The sequence below is a fragment of the Gigantopelta aegis genome, chromosome 1, assembly GCF_016097555.1.
Source record: "Gigantopelta aegis isolate Gae_Host chromosome 1, Gae_host_genome, whole genome shotgun sequence".
NCBI classification, from domain to species: Eukaryota; Metazoa; Mollusca; class Gastropoda; order Neomphalida; family Peltospiridae; genus Gigantopelta; species Gigantopelta aegis.
Genome location: NC_054699.1, coordinates 9,959,495 through 9,983,561, shown reverse-complemented (window position 1 = coordinate 9,983,561; position 24,067 = coordinate 9,959,495). Strand labels below are relative to the sequence as shown.

At 38.8% G+C, this 24,067-nt stretch overlaps 2 protein-coding genes across 4 annotated transcripts in view; both read right to left on the bottom strand.

The window, feature by feature from the left end:
* Positions 1-1,965: 1,965 nt before the first annotated feature.
* LOC121370512 (E3 ubiquitin-protein ligase MSL2-like) lies at positions 1,966-8,556 on the bottom strand. Its single transcript, XM_041495798.1, has one exon. It carries the CDS (start codon positions 8,484-8,486, stop codon positions 7,320-7,322), a length of 1,167 nt encoding a protein of 388 aa, XP_041351732.1. The 5' UTR covers positions 8,487-8,556; the 3' UTR covers positions 1,966-7,319.
* A 3,855-nt stretch (positions 8,557-12,411) lies between these two features.
* LOC121370495 (uncharacterized oxidoreductase YrbE-like) overlaps positions 12,412-24,067 on the bottom strand; it is a 28,756-nt gene continuing 17,100 nt past the window's right edge. For all 3 annotated transcript variants that reach the window (XM_041495778.1, XM_041495770.1, XM_041495787.1), the window contains exons 4-9: positions 23,721-23,791; positions 22,113-22,221; positions 21,058-21,185; positions 18,484-18,707; positions 16,328-16,493; positions 12,412-14,018 (exon numbers count right to left, since the gene is read on the bottom strand). In XM_041495778.1, coding sequence (XP_041351712.1) covers positions 13,897-14,018; positions 16,328-16,493; positions 18,484-18,707; positions 21,058-21,185; positions 22,113-22,221; positions 23,721-23,791 — 820 coding nt within the window. In that variant the 3' untranslated portion in view covers positions 12,412-13,896. The remainder of the gene's footprint in view (positions 14,019-16,327; positions 16,494-18,483; positions 18,708-21,057; positions 21,186-22,112; positions 22,222-23,720; positions 23,792-24,067) is intronic.

The window sequence follows — 24,067 nt, the reverse complement described above, 5'->3', positions numbered from 1 at the left end:
TTAATTTATCATCCATTAAAGACTTTTGTAGGAGATATTGCTGGCACTATCATTTGCAATATATCCTGTGATATTCTCTACAGGAGATATCGCTTCTTTTGTTACATCACTGTGTATGTTTCAGTGCTAAACCTATCATAAGTGATGTCACGCTAGTCCTTCTGCTAGTTAGTAAGTCTACCGTTGCCAAATATAGTGATATTCAACCCACATTACTGACTGTGTGACACTGCTTACAACCGTCGCAAATGAAAAGAATAATAATGGATGATAAAAATAATACCCCCCACCCCTCGTATCTTGTGATATCATAATTTATCAGCACTCATTGATAAAAGTATAAAAATCCTCAGCAAGCCTCGGATTTCATAATTTTATAATATCACACGACACTAGGGGAGTATCCTCTATATAGCACTAGTTGTTCGCAGAGTATGGTATTTACCTCATATACTATGTAAATGGTCTGAATGAACTAAGGAATTAAAATAATGCAATGCTTGTCACATATCAGCAAAATGTTTAAAAATAAATGTCTGAAATAACAGCACTTAAAATGAAAGAAATCATGTTGTTGATCATTTGTGCTCCTATAACATGGCCATGATATTTACACAGCTACACAAACCAGCTGATTATTAATAACCAATGATGTCAGTAACTTGCAGTGAATAAAATAACAGAATGAAATATCACTGACTATCAACTGAATAAAATAACAGAATGAAATATCACTGACTATCAAGTGAATAAAAAATATTTCTCAATTAATACCTCATGTCTGTATTTTGAAAAACGAAAACTAATCTGTACATATCCAAATTACAAAAATATAGATCTCTGTTTTAATACATATAAGGCTGCCTTAAGTCATAACTAGGAAATATGATGTAAAGTACATATTAAAGGCTTTCGGCTCAACACACTTTAAAACATGTACCATATCATGGCTTGAAATTTACAACAGGAAGTCAGCAAATGCTGTTCAAAATGTACAATATGCTTTCAATTATCAGTTTCACAAGTATTTCTGCTTTCCATGTTCAGGCTTTCTGTTAGAAAATAATTTGAGGGCACGCAATAAAAACAAAACAGATCATAAGTGTCCTTACTAGGAGGTTATAAGTTTGAAATATTTTGAAATTAGACACTATATTTCATGTACTTTGACAAATGTTAAAGGCATACTGTCACAGATTTAAGGACCTTATTTCTCTAAAAATGGATAATAAATAAAAATTACATTAATTGTTAGAATCCAAATCTAGCTATCGCATCACCTCAACTGAACCATGATGGAGTGAAATCCATGCCAACACTCTCGGCAATTTTAGTTTTTGAATTATGGACCATTGCCATAATTCCATTTTTGTTTTTTTTCTCACAAAATATCATTAATAAATGGAGTATGGTGGTTATGAAGATGGCTGAATAAAGCACATTTAGGGACAAATCGAATTAGGTTTGTTCAGGTAATGTCATGTCATGTCATGTCATAGGGTTTTACATGCACATTCAGAACAAGCTGTTGTAGTGCACGCCTGTCGTAGGCACAAGAGACGGCCTTGGCCGGCTCCTCCGTCCATGACAGGAAAGGTGGGGGGAGGGGGGAGGAGGGACCGCCTGCACTGGCAGGTGCAAGGGAGCACCAGCAGCCCGATCAAATCGGTAGCAGGCGGGTGAGGGTGGTGGTGGTGCTATGGAATTTGAATGGAGCAGTTAAATGCCAAAGAGAAAAGGGTGCGCAATTTTGATTGAGGGAATTTGGTGCAATTTTGAACAGTCGGTCGAAAAGTAAATGGCCAAGCTAATATAGGTTTTGATATTAGTGAATCGAGAGCAGCTCGTTCATTTTAGACCTTTACGATGCTGTGGTGTCTCCTAGGTTGCCCATAGGGCCGTTATAAAGGGCCTGACCGCTTCTGGTCGAGGCATTGTTCAGGTAATACTTTGTTTGGCCATTAAATAGGTCAGTGGTGTGTGACAATATGCCTTTAAACAGCAGTTCTATTACTAATAGAATGTCTGAAAATTACAAAAATACATCCATTAATTTCCAAGATTTTAGGGTATGGTACATTATTTCACTGGCAGAAATCTTTATATTTTACATTATTCCAGTTATATAGAAAATTGCTCATTTTAGAAGTGATAATACAATTAATAATTGTTTATGTGTGTTTGTACATTGTTAAAAACTTACCTATTACTCCAATTTGAAGTCTCATTTTGAGATTAATTTTAGAACCACTCCTCAATTTCTAACATTAAAATTAAAGATTAACAATTGTAGTGGCAAATATGGCTTCCTTCTCCACAAAATATATTTCAAGCCTTACATACATGCAATACACACATATATATATATATATATATATATATATAGCAAAGGGTTGAAGATGGCTGACATTTCTACAAGATATTCGGTGTGGTAAGATCAAAACAATTCTGCCGGCTGAAATCAAAATGTGCTACACCAAATATGACTGACTGAAACTCATGTGTAAATATAAATGTAAAATGATTTCCAGTCCGACAGGTATAAAAAATCTCCCAGCCTGTGGTGATCATGTTGATGAGCTAAAACTAGTCGGGATGGCAGTATTTTAACCCCTGATGGTACAAGGACTTTTTCCCCAAACTTTTAAAAAATGACATCTGTGGCACACAATTTTTAAAACTTACAGTTATTGATATTTAAAGGACGCAAACATAATTTTATCATGATGTTAAGCACACCATTTACTGAAGAAGGGAAAACTACCTAAATTAAGACATTAGGGTAATTTGTGCAAAGAGGAACAAGTAATTAAAGTTGGTTTTGTTTAACACCACCACTAGAGCACAATGATTTATTAATCATCAGCTATTGGATGTGAGACGTGGTAATTTTTATATATAGTCTTAAGAGAGGAAACATGTTGCATTTTCCATTAGTAGCAACAGATCTTATATGTTCCATTCCACAGAGAGGACTGCACATACCACGGCAGGGTTTCTGCCACAAAAAAATATTTGGGTATGGCACTAAGGAATTGAAAGGAAAAAAAACAAGAAAAAAACACACAAAAAACTAAGGAATTGAGTTTTTAGAATGCGGGTGCCAAAGAAAATGGAATTTAGGATCCCTCAGATGCATTTTCCTATCTCTATTCACCTTGCTTTAAATATATTCCTTCCATAATGTGACATCCTGCTGAACATAAGAATAGTTTTATCATCATTTAAAACCAACATTAATCATACTGTAATGATAAGAGTCATTAATTTTGTCAAAAGGTTATCTAAAAAAAAAAACTTTTAATCTGTAAACAATTTTGGGGATGGCATTTTAGCCGTTTTACCCTCTGGCAGAAACCTTGCAGAGTCTTTGATATACCAATCGTGGTACACTGGCTGGAATGATAAATGGCCCAAAGGTCCCACCAAAAGGGATCAATCCTAAACTGATGGCGCATCAGGCGAGCGCTTTACAAGTGGGTTACATCCCTCACCAGCACCCACAAAAAGGAACAAGTACCTTGAATGACTAGTACATGTATGTATATTTGGCCATCCGTGTGACCGGTTTTAGCATTGTAATACAAGAAACGTATAAATCAAGAAACTTATATACATCATGTGCACATTAAATACATATGTAACAGGTGTGTAATATACACAACATACACATTAAATACATATGTAACAGGTGTGTAATATATATCATGTACACATTACATACATATGTAACAAGTGTGTAATATATATTATGTACACATTACATACATATGTAACAAGTGTGCAATATACATGTAATATACATCACATACACATTAAATCCATATGTAACAAGTGTGTAATATACATGTAATATACATCACATACACATTACATACATATGTAACAAGTGTGCAATATACATGTAATATACATCACATACACATTAAATCCATATGTAACAAGTGTGTAATATACATCATGTACACATTAAATACATATGTAATAAGTGTACAATATACATCACATACACATTAAATCCATATGTAACAAGTGTGTAATATACATGTAATATATATCACATACACATTAAATACATATATGTAACAAGTGTGTAATATACATGTAATATACATCACATACACATTAAATATGTAACAAGTGTGTACTACACCATCGTACACATTAATGTCACAGTGTATGTATTACAGAGGATGATTTTCTGTTTCAGAGTTTGGTCAATTCTGTTTCCCATTTCAGCATATTCCATTTTTTACCATTTCTAATTAATGTGTTGAGATCATTTTAGTTTTTGCTACAAATAATGTGAACTTCTCCCATACAAATTAATGGATACATATACATGTATGTACACCCAGAGTTTTACAAAGTTGAATTACGTTATTAGATGAATGAGTCACATGATTCAGTTATGTTAATGCAGGAGCATCGGAAGCAATTAAAAGTTGGTACAGACATAAAAGCAATGTATATATTGAGATCTATACTATGTGAGTGCCACGAGAAGAGAAAACAAATGTTCCTGGCTCAAAGAGTGGTACGGCCATGGCCCTACCGCTTCCGACGCCCCTGTAATGACCAAAGAGTGGTACGGCCATGGCCCTACCGCTTCCGACGCCCCTGTAATGACCAAAGAGTGGTACGGCCATGGTCCTACCGCTTCCGACGCCCCTGTAATGACCAAAGAGTGGTACGGCCATGGCCCTACGGCTTCCGACACCCCTGTAATGACCAGAGTGGTACGGCCATGGTCCTACGCCCCTGTAATGACCAAAGAGTGGTACGGCCATGGCCCTACGGCTTCCGACGCCCCTGTAATGACCAAAGAGTGGTACGGCCATGGCCCTACGGCTTCCGACGCCCCTGTAATGACCAAAGAGTGGTACGGCCATGGCCCTACCGCTTCCGACGCCCCTGTAATGACCAAAGAGTGGGAGGGAAATCTTTAAAAAAAACCCCACTAAAAATAGACATTTCGATCTGTAAAAATCTGAAATTTTGTTTTAGTTAATGAAGGAATTCCTTAGGTTCCATCCATTTATCCATGATCATAGAAAATGGTCCCCTTCAATACCTATATTACGGCAGAACATGTGACACACTGTGTGTTTGTGTTATACAGCACGAGACTCCTCGTTCAAGTAGACAGCTGTGTTGTGCACCTCCCAAAAACAATGTCATTCATCTTCATCACAATCAGAACATTTCACTGTAAACAATCAGGACATTTCACTGTAAAAACGATGCAACAGCGAATTAAATTTGCCAGATGCCAAATTATTTTGTCATATGCCTTCATACTATAATATACATTTACTTACAAGGTTGTCAGTTACCCAATCACCCAACGCAATCTTTACAGATTAAGGGCATTTACAAATTTTACAAAGATACACATACATGTTATGTAGTCCATCGGATGACCAAAAAGAAATTAAAATGCAACATATCAACTCATCCATTAGATTTTTTATGTAACAAACGAGCTCCTCCATTCTGACGACTATTTAATGTAATAAAGTCCAGAAACAATCTATTTATTTAGCCACCATGATTTTAAAAGGCAGGGTAACAAGGCAGATACCCAATAACAGCATTAGCTGCGACACTCATATATTGATAATTCACCCATTGCAAATTTTATTTCAATTTGGTGAAATAATTTAATGTAATGATTGATATTTTGTTAGAAATTAATTGGGTTTCTGCACTGCAACTTTGGAAGTTTAATAATTTGCTGAAACTTCTGTTCGTGAACCCAGAGCTAGTCCTGTATATAATGACATGGTTGGATGGAAGGAAGGAAGGAAGGAAGGAAGGATATGTTTTATTTAATGACACACTCAACACATTTTATTGACGGTTATATGGCATCAGACATATGGTTAACGACCACACAGATATTGAGAGAGGAAACCCGCTGTCACCACTTAATGGGCTACTCTTTTCGATTAGAAGCAAAGGATTTTTTATTGACTTGAAATGTACACTGTGTGTATGCTGGAATAGCTCTGGTACGAACCAAATTCGCCAGTAGTGATTTTTTTTAAAATTCGCAAATTTTATTTTAATTTGGCGAAATAATTGCATGTAATAATTTGTTGGAAAACAACTGGGTTTCGGCAACGTTTGACGTTTTAACTGATAATTTGGCAGACATTTTCTGCTCACCATGGTACATTCCTCTTCAGTTAACACTCTTGTTGGGCCGTTTTGAAGGTCAAACGCCAATCTGACTTCACCTTCAAGAGGTTAAAAAAATTAAGCAACTTAAGGTTTTTTTTGTTCTAGATTTTCCAACTGTATGTCGACTTACTTTAAATAACAATATGAATCAGCCCTTACCATTCAAGAGGAGCTATATATCACCTCGCTCCCCATCACTCCCCTGAGACTAGTTCATGGAGAGTCATTTTAAACTCCTTTAGCATGCGAATTTATATCTATGTATCAGTATGGTAACGTCTTAAGTGGTACCCCACAAGGTTTCTGCCAGAGGGTAAAACGGGTATGGCGCCATACCCAAAATGTTTTGCAGATTTTGTTTTTAAAGTTAACCTTTTGACAAAATTAACTGCTCTTATTTTTACTGTAGGATTTTCTTAACCCTAACCCAAAAGTTAACCCATTTTCTTTCTGGGGGAGGCCCCCCCATACCCCCTGATGACTGTGGTTGCATTCAATTCCAAAGCGCCATACCCAAAAATTGGCAGAAACGCTGCCCCATAACATAAGGTAGGCAAGAAATTAAATCACTCCCATATTTGATGCTCATACATACATAGTGATAATAAATTGCTTAATTTTTTGGACGGTTGTCAGGAAACATTTTGTTTAGTATCACATCGCAATTCGCTACGCAAGTTTCAGAGATCGCTACACAATTTTACATTAAACAGTATAGTGCTATTCAATTTTCAATTGACTAGAAATAGCACTAATCAAGATTTTAAAGAAAAAAGTCTGTGTGTGGGTGGGAGTCAGGGTGGGAGTCTAGGAGTCAGGGAGTCGGGGTGGGAGTACATTATAAACTGTGAGATCCTGGCACTTGACGTTTATCATTCAGTGGGTACAAATTTATCAATAAAGACCTCTGAAAATCTGAGAGAACGATAGTTTTGTTCGCGCATCACTTGTGTAAATATAGTTTTGCGTAACCCATTTTTTGTTCGTGCACTGAATTTATGACATCATTTACCCGGTCATAATGGGTTATGTAAAAAATGAAAGGGGTTATCTGGAGAAAAAAAAATGCGTAATCGATAAAACGTGTACACAAATGTTCACTTCTCAGGGACCTGGAATACATGCTGCCTTCATCACAGCGAGTCACTGGACGAGTTCAGGAAACCAAACTGACCTTGTGACCGCAGGCCTGACGGACTGATGGGCACAAATGCTTTATCGCTCGTGCCTTTCCGATTGTTCCGACAGCCTCGGCACAGACAGCCAACACACGGCATGAAGTTGCTGTAACACGGACACCGCTGGCCCATGCACGTGAGGATGTTGGGCAGATTGTTGCGCGCACACTTGCAGATCTTCCTCTTCGGCTCGGATTCTGTCGTTTCCGTACGAAGTCGTTTGGTGGGTAGCTGAGACAGGAATTTCTCCTCGTACGAAATCCGCTGCGATTTGAGCTGCTTAAGCTTCTGCTGTCGTCTGAAAAAATGATGTTTGTCATCATATGATTTTCGGTGAAACTGGACTTTCTTCGGTAATCCAAGGTTCAAGCTTTGTGAACGAACTCTGCTGTGAACTCGCCTGTGATTGGTGCTTGATCTTGGAATGGCCTCAGACGACTGGTCACAATGATCTGTACTAGAAACATAGTTATTGGTTGTATTTGCAAAGTCACTGGACGACGTAATGGCATCATCAGACGTCATGTGAATAGGATGCAATGTTGGTGGATCGCTTCGAGAATTTTCGTTTGCGACATTGGATCCAATATATTTTAATTTTCGCCTGCCAGGTTTCTGATTCTTTACTGTAACAGGAGTCAACACGGGCATAGTCAGACGTGAAACCGTCGTCCCCACAGTATATTCTTTATCTTCAAACTTGATAACCTCTTTCAACAACAGCTCCAAACTGTTGGTCTCGCCGTTCGTCGTACTCGCCGATATTTCTGTCCCAATCGGCGATCCATAGATGTAAGTGCACAGTTTCTTGAAACACAAAATCAATAATCTCATCTGGCTATTTTCGACAAAATTCGTGTGAGTTTTGCACCAACTGCATGTCGGCTTCAATCGGAACTTCCCGCCGACACACCCGGCGCAAATATTGTGTTGGCAAATCGTGTGCGGTGGTCGCAAAGGTTTTAACAGAATATTCCCGCAAACACTGCACGAAATGGCCTGCCTCATCAGTGGCAAATATCGGTATAGATCCGTCCAAGACTCGCGATCGAGCGGGTCTGCCTGCATTACACATCTACAGGTGGAAAAGTAAAGTTCCATAGCACTTGATCTGGTTGTCATTTTGACTTAGATCGTTTTACGCTCTAAAAAGATCAAAGCAAAATCTATTACGCCGCTTCCGCATATATCGGTTTCCGGTGGCAATGCTGACGTCAGAGTAAACCAAATATGTGCTTTGCGGTTAAAGGGAGAAAACTCTATATTGTTTGTATTTCTATGGAAGGTTGTATGGGACAAAAATGAAACCTATGCTGAATTTTGTATTATATAAATATCTGCTTGTTGTGTGTGTGTGGGGGGGGGGGGGGGGGTCTTCATTTGTTTTGTTGTTTTTCTTTTTTGTCTTATTTTGTTATTGTTTTATCATTTGTATGGTTTACGTAATGGTAAATCATGTTATTATAATTATTATTTAAATATTAAAAAATTCAAGTTTGTTTACGTTAACGACACCACTAGGGCACATTGATTTATTAATCATCGGCTGTTGGATGTCAAACATTTGGTAATTTTGACATGTAGTCTTAGAGAGAAAAAACCCGATATTTTTCCATTAGGTCAGGTAAGATCAGATCAGAGTGTTTAACGTGCACATTCAAAACAAGCTGTTGTAGCGCACGCATGTCCTGGCACAGGTGCCGGCCTCGGCCAGCTCCTCCGTACATTTTTCCATTAGTAGCAAGGGATCTTTTATATGCACCATCCCACAGACAGGATAGCACATGCCACGGCCTTTGATATACCAATCGTGGTGCATTGGCTGAGTTGTGAAATAGCCCAATGGGCCTACCAACGGGGATCGATCCCAAAGTTACCTTGCATCAAGTACGTGAGTGCTTTATCACTGGGCTATGTCCCGCCCCTTCAAGTATTACGTATATTAATGATTGAGGGGTTGAGTGGGTGTAGATATAAACATGTAGCATTACAGGGGTGTGTAGGTGTACTGAACAGCATAACGTAACACCTTTTAAAATTATTTTAATGTTTGTAGTTGTTGGGCTTTTGGAGACATTGTTTATTTGGGCTTTTTTTCTTCTTCTTTTTCATAAACCCTCTATCACAGCTACGTAGGTAGTTATAGCTAGACGTATATACACAATGATTATAAATTTGTTAAAATTATATTACACCCATCGGATAACTTGTTTGTGAATGGGGGGGGGGGGGTCTTCAAGTGTTACTTTTTTTTTTAATGTGTGTGTGTGTGTGTGTGTGTGTGTTGTCTAGCGTTACATGAGGGTTTAAGTGCGAGTGCGAATCATTTTAACATGCTCATATACCACTAGAGTTTCGAGCATGTCCGTCCCGGGGCCTGTCTCTGAATAGCCAGTGACTTGCTCCGGGACAGAACAAAAATAAGGGGATAATTTTGAAATTTACATCCAAAAATTAAGTAGTGGGCCTTTAAAATTTTGATGCGCATCTCTAATTAATATAATTAATAAAGAAAATTCTACTCATTAAATTTGGTCGCTAGATTAAATCGGGCGGTCAAAAGAAAAAAATGTTTTATTTAACGACGCACTTAACACATTTTAATTACGGTTATATGGCGTCAGACATATGGTTACGGACCACACAGATTTTGAGAGGAAACCCGCTGTCGCCACTTCATGGGCTACTCTTTCCGATTAGCAGCAAGGGATCTTTTATTTGCGCTTCCCGCAGGCAGGATAGCACAAACCATGGCCTTTGTTGAACCAGTTATGGATCACTGGTCGGTGCAAGTTGTTTACACCTACCCATTGAGCCTTGCGGAGCACTCACTCAGGGTTTGGAGTCGGTATTTGGATTAAAAATGCCATGCCTCGACTGGGATCCGAACCCAGTACCTGCCAGCCTGTTGACCGATGGCCTTACCACGACGCCAACGAGGCCGGTCGGACGGTCAATTTTTTTTTTAGATAGATAGATAATAACACGCCTGATTTTGGAGGGGGGGGGGGGGGGTTTGGGTTGGAAATTAGTAAAAGAAATTAGTAGGATTAAAATTAGAAAGAAAAAAGTTACAAGCCAAAAATAATTGAATTGACTGCTCGGCCGAATATTTATATAATTTGGAGCATTTTAGAAGGACAGTCCAAAAATAAATAAGAGAAAGAAGAGGATCGGACTATTTAATAATATTTAAACAAAAACAAATCGACATAAAATTTTGAACGAAGGTCTAAAAGTTTAAAGTCCGATCTATCAGGTCCGGGCCGGGGGGGGGGGGGGGAGGGGGAGTGACGCAGAAGAGGCCGCCGCCGGTTTTGACCCCCCCCCCCCCTTTGCCGGTCTCGTCTTCTTCTGTGAAGCAGGAGGGACCACCCCTGGCGGTTGAGCCGCCCGGTTTGGTCCCCCTTGAGCTGCCGTGGGACGCCGTCTCCTCCTACTTCCCGATCTCTTCTGTTTATTGTCACCATAATACAAGGTGACAATAGCCGTGCTCCCATTGTGTTCATCACGATACTTGGCCAAGCGGCCAAGCTCGTGCAGCACAGCCTCGAGGGTGGGGGGAGGGGGAAGGGGAGAGAAACACCGACGTTTGATAAACACAACTACATTGTGTGCCGTCTCGAGTAGGCTGAGGGTGCAAGCATGTCTAATGTTGACAAGACGTCCCAGATAGCACACCATGGTTGGCCCAACGTTGCCATGGCCACATAAGCATTCATGGCTGTTCACTTTTCAAAATTTTCTGTGTGCCCCGCTCATGTAATCTGCTTGTGGAAATCCCAACCCCCATCCCATGTTATCACATATTTTTAGGTGGATAATAAATAAATATTTCCCAGATGAATTCAAGTGTGCAAGGACACAAAAGCGCAATCTCGCATCTCATATGACAAAGGGACATACCCTAGTTTCAGCCCATGAAAATTAACACATTAGTTAATCTACAAATTTGAATAAAGTTACAATTGAGTGAAACACGAGTCTGTGACTTTGAAATGGTGAAATACCCTCTAAAAATAGACTCAAACTTGACTTCATAACTATTACCTTTCAGACGCACGTGTGTTTTTAAAAATATAAGAAATGCATTTTGTGATATTAAAAACACCAGGATGACCAAAAACACTTAGAATGTACGGAAATGGCTAATCTAAACAATAAAATCAAAGTAAAGTATGATTTCAGTTATCAAAAACGGCTTTAGTAGTAAAAACTATGCCTTAGTGTTTAAAAACTAGGGTATGTCCCTTTAAGGACTGGTCTGTGTGTGCAAATAGTGTGCATGTCGATTCATATGTGGTCTGTGCGTGCAAATAGTGTGTATGTCGATTCATATGCGTGCGTGTGTGTGCAAATAGTGTGTATGTCGATTCATATGCGTGCGTGTGTGTGCAAATAGTGTGTATGTCGATTCATATGCGTGCGTGCGTGCGCATGTCGATTCATGTGCGTGCGTGCGTGCAAATAGTGTGTATGTCGATTCATATGCGAGCGTGCGTGTGTGCAAATAGTGTGTATGTCGATTCATATGCGTGCGTGCGTGCGTGTGCAAAGTATGTCGATTCATATGCGTGCGTGCGTGTAAATAGTGTGTATGTCGATTCATATGCGTGCGTGCGCAAATAGTGTGTATGTCGATTCATGTGCGTGTGTGCGTGCATGTCAATTCATATGCGTGCGTGCGTGCGCAAATAGTGTGTATGTCGATTCATATGCGTGCGTGTGCAAATAGTGTGTATGTCGATTCATATGCGTGCGTGTGCAAATAGTGTGTATGTCGATTCATATGCGTGCGTGTGCAAATAGTGTGTATGTCGATTCATATGCGAGCATGCGTGTGTGTGTGTGCAAATAGTGTGTATGTCGATTCATATGCGTGCGTGCATGCGTGTGCAAATAGTGTGTATGTCGATTCATATGCGAGCGTGTGTGTGCAGAACAAAGAGGCCATTGACCTTAAATTTCTGCCAAATACTCAAAAAAGGTGATGCACATCCTGTACCCTGTATTTGTCCATGGAAACACAGAGAAACAAAAACTGCAATTTGATATGAAACATCTTTTAATACTTTTTAAGCAAAATAATCGTTAAATATTATAAATATAAAATGTATGAAGCAGTATTACAATTATACACTAGTATCACACCAGTAATATCACTACAGTTTTACAGTATTACATTAGTAATTATTTGGATGTGGTTGTCTATCCAACACCTCCCCCCCCCCCCCCCCCCCCCCCCCCCCCCCCCCCCCCCCCCCCCACCGGTGCCTGAACATGAATCCCTACCTCCCACTAACTAATAATTTCTCAAATTACTGTCCAATACAGAGCAATTCTGTCATATCTACTGGTAATTGCCAAAAATATTGTGAGCAGTTAAAGTGAATGTGGATGATAAATTGTTATACATGTCACATACTTTGTTGCAGAAAATTTGAGAACTTTATCACTATTTTGTGTAGTAACTTGAAAATAGTTATACTTGTCACGTACTTCGTTACCAAAAATCACAGAACTTTATTAATATTTCATGAAGTAACTTGAAAATAGTTATACTTGTCACATACTTCGTTACCAAAAATCACAGAACTTTATTAATATTTCATGAAGTAACTTGAAAATAGTTATACTTGTCACGTACTTCGTTACCAAAAATCACAGAACTTTATTAATATTTCATGAAGTAACTTGAAAATAGTTATACAAGTCACATACTCCGTTAAAAAAATCACAGAATGTTATTATCAATATTTCATGAAGTAACTTGAAAATAGTTATACAAGTCACATACTCCGTTAAAAAAATCACAGAATGTTATTATCAATATTTCATGAAGTAACTTGAAAATAGTTATACTAGTCAAATACTTTGTTACCAAAAATCACAGAATGTTATTATCAATATTTTATGAAGTAACTTGAAAATAGTTATACTTGTCACGTACTTCGTTACCAAAAATCACAGAACTTTATTAATATTTTGTGTAGTAACTTGAAAATAGTTATACTAGTCACATACATTTGTACTTCATTACTGATAATCACAAAACTTTATTATCAATATTTCACATAGTAACTTGAAAATAGTTACCAAAAATCACAGAATGTTATTATCAATATTTCATGAAGTAACTTGAAAATAGTTATACTACTCACATACTTCATTACCGATAATCACAGAAGTTTATCAATATTTCATGAATTAACTTGAAAATAGTTATACAAGTCACATACTTTGTTACCGAGAATCACAGAATGTTATCAATATTTCACGTAGGAACTTGAAGAAAGTTAGACATGTGTACTAGTCACAAACATGTACTTTGCTACAGAAAACCAGTCATCAATATTTTATGTAGTAACTTGAAGATATCATTTCTAAATCAACCATTTACGTGCAAATGGTGATTCCATTATGCTGTAGTTCATCAATAAAGTAACACGATAATAATACAACAGTAACAGTGCAGAAATACAATACTAAATAAAGCATCATAAAACAAAGTAACACTACAACAGTGTAAAAGTTAAGCTCTGTCGTACTCATCAACAATGACCGGTTTTCCCGATTTCAGTGACGCGTTGCCGGCCTCAACCAAAGCCATGGCCCTCAGAGTGTCCTCCTCCGTTATTCCCAGTTGAGCTTTTCCTGCATGTGAAAACAAAAATATATTATCCACATAGCATAGTTCAAGATATTCAGGGAAATATAACCAGTATGACACGTGTGTGTCATAATTTCACGTGCACAACGAATGACGTAATTTTGGGAAGCGACGACATAACTTGATGCACCTTCCTCAGTCTTAGCTATGTGTAAATGCTTACCAAAACCAAGTCATTTTGGAAAATGACATCGTTTTGTCATCTTCTTCTAGTTACGTTTGAAACATTTTGACATGATCCTAGCTTGTTATTCATGAAATAATATCATGGATAATATGTATGATAAAGAAATTATTACATTTGTGTGTGAATCATACTGATTTTACGAAAACTCATGTCAGGATTCATGTATTACCCTCTATCTCGCTTGGGCAATACAAAAATCCTCACACTCGTTTCATAAAATCAGTACAACACACAAGCTCGTATAATAATTATATATATATCACAGAAGAAAGAATATGTTTCTCGACATATTTATCATCTAAAAGGCCCAACACTTGTGAATCTTTGGATGTGTCTCCTTCCCACCCCACCACCTCCCATCCAACATGGTAGTCATGGTGAAATCTTTGGATGTGTCTGCTTCTCACCCCACCACCACCCATCCAACATGGTAGTCATGGTGAAATCTTTGGATGTGTCTCCTTCCCAACACCACCCATCCAACATGGTAGTCATGGTGGAATCTTTGGATGTGTCTCCTTCCCACCACCACCCATCCAACATGGTGGTCATGGTGGAATCTTTGGATGTGTCTGCTTCTCACCCCACCACCACCCATCCAACATGGTAGTCATGGTGAAATCTTTGGATGTGTCTCCTTCCCACCACCACCCATCCAACATGGTAGTCATGGTGGAATCTTTGGATGTGTCTCCTTCCCACCTCACCACCACCCATCCAACATGGTAGTCATGGTGGAATCTTTGGATGTGTCTCCTTCCCACCTCACCACCACCCATCCAACATGGTGGTCATGGTGGAATCTTTGGATGTGTCTGCTTCTCACCCCACCACCACCCATCCAACATGGTAGTCATGGTGAAATCTTTGGATGTGTCTCCTTCCCACCACCACCCATCCAACATGGTAGTCATGGTGGAATCTTTGGATGTGTCTCCTTCCCACCTCACCACCACCCATCCAACATGGTAGTCATGGTGGAATCTTTGGATGTGTCTCCTTCCCACCTCACCACCATCCATCTAACATGGTGGTCATAGTGGAATCTTTGGATGTGTCTCCTTCCCACCACCACCCATCCAACATGGTAGTCATGGTGGAATCTTTGGATGTGTCTCCTTCCCACCACCACCCATCCAACATGGTGGTCATGGTGGAATCTTTGGATGTGTCTGCTTCTCACCCCACCACCACCCATCCAACATGGTAGTCATGGTGAAATCTTTGGATGTGTCTCCTTCCCACCACCACCCATCCAACATGGAAGTCATGGTGGAATCTTTGGATGTGTCTCCTTCCCACCTCACCACCACCCATCCAACATGGTAGTCATGGTGGAATCTTTGGATGTGTCTCCTTCCCACCTCACCACCATCCATCCAACATGGTGGTCATAGTGGAATCTTTGGATGTGTCTCCTTCCCACCACCACCCATCCAACATGGTAGTCATGGTGGAATCTTTGGATTTGTCTCCTTCCCACCACCACCCATCCAACATGGTAGTCATGGTGGAATCTTTGGATGTGTCTCCTTCCAACCTCACCACCACCCATCCAACATGGTGGTCATAGTGGAATCTTTGGATGTGTCTCCTTCCCACCACCACCCATCCAACATGGTAGTCATGGTGGAATCTTTGGATGTGTTTGTTTCCCACCTCACCACCACCCATCCAACATGGCGGTCATGGTGGAATCTTTGGATGTGTCTCCTTCCCACCTCACCACCACCCATCCAACATGGCGGTCATGGTGGAATCTTTGGATGTGTCTCCTTCCCACCTCACCACCACCCATCCAACATGGCAGTCATGGTGGAATCTTTGGATGTGTTTGCTTCCCACCCCACCACCTCCCATCCAACATGGTGGTCATGGTGGAATCTTTGGATGTGTCTCCTTCCCACCTCACCACCACCCATCCAACATGGTAGTCACATCTAAGCAGTGAATGGTTCCACTGAGGGGGTTTGAACCCATGACTATGCCCTGTGTGTGTCATATAATAAACACTCACCCCACAACACATCTAAACAGTGAGCGGTTCCACCGAGGGGGTTTGAACCCATGACCACGCCCTGTGTGTGTTGTATGATAAACACTCACCCTGCAACACATTGAGGAAGTGCTCCATCTCATTGTGGTAGGCCTCTGGGTATCGAGTCACAAAGTCATAGTCGATGTTGGGAGACTTTAGCATATCCAGGCTGTATTTATGAAGGTACGACGTCTCTCTGTTCGTCACTTTTAAACACCCTTTATCACACACTGCCTGCAAGACAATAATACACTTTTAAACACCCTGTCACACACTGCCTGCAAGACAATAACACACTTTTAAACACCCTTTGTCACACACTGCCTGCAAGACAATAATACACTTTTAAACACTCTCTGTCACACACTGCCTGCAAGGCAATAATACACTTTTAAACACCCTTTGTCACACACTGCCTGCAAGACAATAATACACTTTTAAACACTCTCTGTCACACACTGCCTGCAAGACAATAATACACTTTTAAACACCCTTTCTCACACACTGCCTGCAAGGCAATAATACACTTTTAAACACACTCTGTCACACACTGCCTGCAAGGCAATAATACACTTTTAAACACCCTCTGTCACACACTGCCTGCAAGGCAATAACACACTTTTAAACACCCTCTGTCACACACTGCCTGCAAGGCAATAATACACTTTTAAACACCCTCTGTCACACACTGCCTGCAAGACAATAATACACTTTTAAACACTCTGTCACACACTGCCTGCAAGACAATAATACACTTTTAAACACTCTGTCACACACTGCCTGCAATACAATAATACTTTAAACACCCTTTCTCACACATTGCCTGCAAGACAATAATTACCTTTGTCACACACTACCTGCAAGACAATAATACACTTTTAAACACCCTTTGTCACACACTGCCTGCAAGACAATAACACACTTTTAAACACCCTCTGTCACACACTACCTGCAAGACAATAATACACTTTAAACACCCTTTCTCACACACTGCCTGCAAGACAATAATTACCTTTGTCACACACTGCCTGCAAGACAATAATACACTTTTAAACACCCTTTCTCACACCAGTTGTGGAGCACTGGCTGAAATGAGAAATAGCCCAATGGGCCTACAGAAGGGGATCGAACCATCTGCACATCAGACAAGAGCTTTACCACTGGGCTACGTATTTTGAATATAGCCAAAGGTAGTCACTGTTAAAATGTAACATACCTCCATATTCAGAATATAGCCGAAGGTAGTCACTGTTAAAATGTAACATACCTCCATATTCAGAATATAGCCCAAGGTAGTCACTGTTAAAACTTTAACCTACCTCCATATTCTGAATGTAGCCCAAGGTAGTTGCTGTTGAAACTGTAACCTACCTTCATATTCAGAATATAGCCCAAGGTAGTCCCTGTTAAAACTGTAACCTACCTCCATATTCAGAATGTAGCCCAAGGTAGTGGCTGTTGAAACTGTAACCTACCTCCATATTCAGAATATAGCCCAAGGTAGTCGCTGTTGAAACTGTAACCTACCTCCATATTCAGAATATAGCCCAAGGTAGTCGCTGTTGAAACTGTAACCTACCTCCATATTCAGAATATAGCCCAAGGTAGTCGCTGTTCAAACTGTAACCTACCTCCATATTCAGAATATAGCCCAAGGTAGTCGCTGTTCAAACTGTAACCTACCTCCATATTCAGAATATAGCCCAAGGTAGTCACTGTTAAAACTTTAACCTACCTCCATATTCAGAATGTAGCCCAAGGTAGTCACTGTTCAAACTACCTCCAACCTACCTCCATATTCAGAATATAGCCCAAGGATAGTCACTGTTAAAACTTTAACCTACCTCCATATTCAGAATATAGCCCAAGGATAGTCACTGTTAAAACTTTAACCTACCTCCATATTCAGAATGTAGCCCAAGGATAGTCACTGTTAAAACTTTAACCTACCTCCATATTCAGAATGTAGCCCAAGGATAGTCACTGTTAAAACTTTAACCTACCTCCATATTCAGAATGTAGCCCAAGGATAGTCACTGTTAAAACTTTAACCTACCTCCATATTCAGAATGTAGCCCAAGGTACATGTAGTCACTGTTAAAACTTTAACCTACCTCCATATTCAGAATGTAGCCCAAGGTAGTCACTGTTAAAACTTTAACCTACCTCCATATTCTGAATGTAGCCCAAGGTACATGTAGTCACTGTTAAAACTTTAACCTACCTCCATATTCTGAATGTAGCCGAAGGTTGCCTGACGACCGTTGTCGATGACGGAGATGACTCCGTTCTGGTACTTAATGGTGACGACAACGAGGTCGCAGTCCCCACAGTCTCGGATGCCGGAGTTGAAGGCATTTCCATGGACGGAGATGATTTCGGGTCGCGACCCCACCATCCACATAGACATGTCGAGATCATGGATTGTCGAATCGTTCAGAATACCACCTCAACACAAATTATTTATTCTGATGTCAGCAATAATCATGTGGATATTTTATTGATGTGTATATATATATATAAAAAAAACTATTATAGGAAGGAAGGAAATGTTTTATTTAACGACACACTCAACACATTTTATTTACGGTTATATGGCGTCGGACATATGGTTAAGGACCACACAGATATTGAGGAAGGAAACCCGCTGTTACCACTTCAAGGCTATTCTTTTCAATTAGCAGCAAGGGATCTTTTATATGCACCATCCCACAGACAGGATAGTACATACCATGGCCTTTGTTACACCAGTTGTGGAGCACTGGCTGGAATGAGAAATAGCCCAATGGGTCCACCAACAGGGATCGATCCTAATCGGTGGACCCATTGGGCTATTTCTCTGTGATTTAACGAACCGATAAACCATGATATTGCACTACTCTGTGGTTTAACGAACCGATAAATCATGATGTTGCACTACTCTGTGGTTTAACGAACCGATAAATCATGATGTTGCACTACTCTGTGGTTTAACGAACCGATAAATCATGATGTTGCACTACTCTGTGGTTTAACGAACCGATAAACCATGATATTGCACTACTCTGTGGTTTAACGAACCGATAAATCATGATGTTGCACTACTCTGTGGTTTTGCGAACCGATAAATCATGATACTGCACTACTCTGTGGTTTAACGAACCGATAAATCATGATATTGCACTACTCTGTGGTTTAACGAACTGATAAATCATGATATTGCACTACTCTGTGGTTTAACGAACTGATAAATCATGATATTGCACTACTCTGTGCTTTAACAAACCGATAAACCATGATATTGCACTACTCTGTGGTTTAACAAACCAATAAATCATGATATTGCACTACTCTGTGGTTTTGCGAACCGATAAATCATGATACTGCACTACTCTGTGGTTTAATGAACCGATAAATCATGATATTGCACTACTCTGTGGTTTAACGAACCAATAAATCATGATATTGCACTACTCTGTGGTTTTGCGAACCGATAAATCATGATATTGCACTACTCTGTGGTTTAACGAACCGATAAACCATGATATTGCACTACTCTGTGGTTTTGCGAACCGATAAATCATGATATTGCACTACTCTGTGGTTTAACGAACCGATAAACCATGATATTGCACTACTCTGTGGTTTTGTGAACCGATAAATCATGATATTACACTACTCTGTGGTTTTGTGAACCGATAAATCATGATATTGCACTACTCTGTGGTTTACCGAACCAATAAATCATGATATTGCACTACTCTGTGGTTTAACGAACCGATAAATCATGATACTGCACTACTCTGTGGTTTAACAAACTAATAAACCATGATATTGCACTACTCTGTGGTTTAGCGAACCAATAAACCATGATATTGCACTACTCTGTGGTTTACCCAAACCAATAAATCATGATATTGCACTACTCTGTGGTTTATCGAACCGATAAATCATGATACTGCACTACTCTGTGGTTTAACAAACCAATAAACCATGATATTGCACTACTCTGTGGTTTAGCGAACCAATAAACCATGATATTGCACTACTCTGTGGTTTAACGAACCGATAAATCATGATATTGCACTACTCTGTGGTTTAACGAACCGATAAATCATGATATTGCACTACTCTGTGGTTTTGTGAACCAATAAATCATGATACTGCACTACTCTGTGGTTTAACGAACTGATAAATCATGATATTGCACTACTCTGTGGTTTAATGAACCGATAAATCATATTGCACTACTCTGTGGTTTTGCGAACCGATAAACCATGATATTGCACTACTCTGTGGTTTAACAAACCAATAAATCATGATATTGCACTACTCTGTGGTTTTGCGAACCGATAAATCATGATACTGCACTACTCTGTGGTTTAACGAACCGATAAACCATGATATTGCACTACTCTGTGGTTTTGCGAACCGATAAACCATGATATTGCACTACTCTGTGGTTTTACGAACCGATAAATCATGATATTGCACTATTTCCGGTGTAAAACAGGGAATTTCCTTAGCATTGACCAATAAGAGCTATCAGTTTGATCAACAGAATTCAGAAATTGTAATGTCTTACAGATAATGACATTGTGTTTCACATATGATGTCATAGTGCAAAATACTTATGCTTGTTTAACTGCATATGCTTGTATATAATTTTAAATTTAATAAATTTATGCATTTATGCATTTATGAAAAAAGAAAATCACAAACAAAAGTATTTTGCATTACATATTAATAAAAAAGAACGAAAAAAAAGAGCCGAAAATATCTATAGCCCTTAGTTAATTTTGTATCGAGTGTGTTAAACCTGAAGTCTTGATGTAAGACAGGGGCGATGTCACTGTGTCGTGGCTCGAGCCCTTCAACAGTCGAAGATTGCCTAACTTTCCACTGTGTATAGACTCACGCATAGCCTGGAAACTCGGGTCAAAACGTCTGAAATGAAAAATGGTGGAAATATGTATGTACAGTTAAATCCCTCTAAACGGTACACCCACAGACCCAAGTGAATACAGGTATCTGGTTTAGTGAAAAAAAAATTAAAATCTGGTTTACCGATGGTCTGGTTTTGTGGGGTTTCATCGTATAACCCCCCCCCCTATCCCCCCGAAATAAAAACCCACCCTATAATCTGTCCCACAGGAAACGCCTTTTTTCATACTATGAAATTTACTACAAGTTATTTATTTCTGAGCCGACTGATTTGTACATTGCACACAAAAATAGTATCTTTTTGTTATTTCTAAAACACTTTCACTTTTCTTCTTACATCAAACCAAACTGAAATTATTTACAAAAAACAGACTATAGAATAAAATTCATGGGAATAACCAGAATTTGTTTTTGTGGATTTTAACTTCCATAATGAACATGTACATTTTATTTAATTTTTCAAGGCAAAGAACTGCTAAAAGGAATAATAATTGGCACAACGAGTTTCAATTGCACTCCCAAACCCCTATCCCCTGGAGATGCACTTGAAATTCCAAATGTAACCCTGGGAACATGACATTTAATTTATTACTGGTAATTAAATAAAGAGATTAAACAGTACAGAGAATGAAGTGAGTGGCAGAGTCATTGGGAGGTACATGTAGGTTGGGTGCATTGGCATGTTTGTGCTGCATTCAACCAAATTGAGCAGAAAAATCTCTGCTAGTCTGGTTTATGCGCTTCAGATTAAACCAACTGGCCACGTCGGGAACCAATAAAATAGTTTGCGATTGGGGCAGGTAAAAATGGAGTATCGTACATTTTAGCAAGGCTACATACACATTTTTGTTACCATAATTTAGGTTGGGCTCAGTACGGTACAAATCAGCCAGCTTTTATAAAAAATGAATTAAAGGAAACCATACACACCTATGAAATGCACAAAACAACGGCTTGTTGTGTTTTTTAGCCAGAGCATACAACTGTTTGGTGGTGGCACGATCTCTGGTTATTGGCTTCTCACAAAACACAGCTTTTCCTTTAAAAACAATACATAGTATAATAGAAATTGAATAAGTGAGAAACAGGGGTGGGGGGAGAACAAGAGAGGGGGGGGGAGAGAGAAACAGAGACTGAGTTAGAGACAAAGGGAAAGATATAGACAGTCAGAGATATCGAGACAAACATGTATAAACAAATACCGACTTTAATGTACACAAAATTAAACTTAGATATTTACATGTACCTCCAGGGTTTATTTTAAGTTATATTAGGCGAAACAAAATATATTTCTGGTCTCTGGTCAGCGTGCACGTCGATTTTGACCCTCGTGCGTCAACTTTTTATTTTTAATTTCCCTTGGTATGACATTGATTTTTGTTGAGCTTTTCTTGCTATGACTCAACAACCACATTTGAAGCCAAAATGTCATCATGCATGAATTAGAACGTGCATTATAATTTTAATTTAAACATGCCCCTTATTTCTATATCAAATACACCAACCTTTTCTGTGCAATCCATGCTTTAAAAACATTAATTAAAAAACCCAAAAAAACCTGCATCGCAGCATCAATTCTGGAACTTCAGTCTGACCAGAAACAGACTTAATTTTTGGTGGCCTTAAAAGTATTTGCCTAGCTCAAAGATTGTTACAGTATTATAATTATATAAAACACATTTACCCAACTCAAAGATTTTATTACAAATTATATTACCAGTAAGTACATACATGTATATTGTACTTGCCTAGCTCAAAGATTGTTTTACAAATTATATTAAACATCTGCCTGCCTCAGATTTCATTGTAAATTATATTAAAATTAATGTACTTGCTGAAGCATTCACACGTAAATGTGCATGCAAAAAAAATGACAATACAAGAGCGGCGAATCCAAGTTTTATTGGAAGCCATTTACATAACATAAAACAGAGCTACCTCCACTTGGTAGTTGCGTGTAACAAAAATATAAAGCAATATCGAACATAATACTGTAACACTTGCCTCACTCAAGGATTGTATTGTAAATTATATTAAAGTTAGTTATCAGACTGGTAAATTACATAAAATGTAAATGCCTGATTGAAAGATTGTTATAATTGTGAAGTATATTAAATTTATCATCCATTAATAGCTTTTGTAGGAGATATCGCTGGTACTATAATTTGCGATATTCTCCTTATAATCTTGATTGGTCAAATTTTAATCACAAGACAATGTTTTGTTACGTCACTGTGTTTGTTTCAGCGCTAAACCGACCATTAGTGACGTCACACCACTGTTATTCTGCTAGTTAATGAGTCTACCTCTGACATTCAACCCACATTACTGACACTGTTTACAACTGTCGCAAATGAAAAGAATGATAATGATGATAAAAAAAATATCTCCCTTGTGTCTTGTGATATCATAATTTATCAGCACTCATTGATAAAAGTATAAAATCCTTGGCAAGCCTCGGATTTCATACTTTTATCAACTCATGCTGATAAATTATGATATCACAAGACACGAGGGGAGTATCCTCTATATACTTGCCTGCCTCAAGAGCTTTCTTAATTTGGCTTTCATGAGATGAAGTAGGAGAGCAAATCACAACAGCATCAACACTGGAAGAACAAAATGTTTTACATATTGACTGTTCACTCCATATGGCCTTAAAATATATTAAACATCCCAGAAAAATATTGCTTTAAAAATTCATTATATAGCCTGGGAAAATATGGGCATAAAAATCATCTTGATGGCTACACAAAATATGGCCTTAAAAAGCTATTAAATGGCAAGAAAAATATGGCTTAAAAAATAATAATAATTAATGGCCGAGTAAAACATGGCCTTTAAAATCTATTAAATGGCCCAGCAAAAATATGGCCTTAATACAG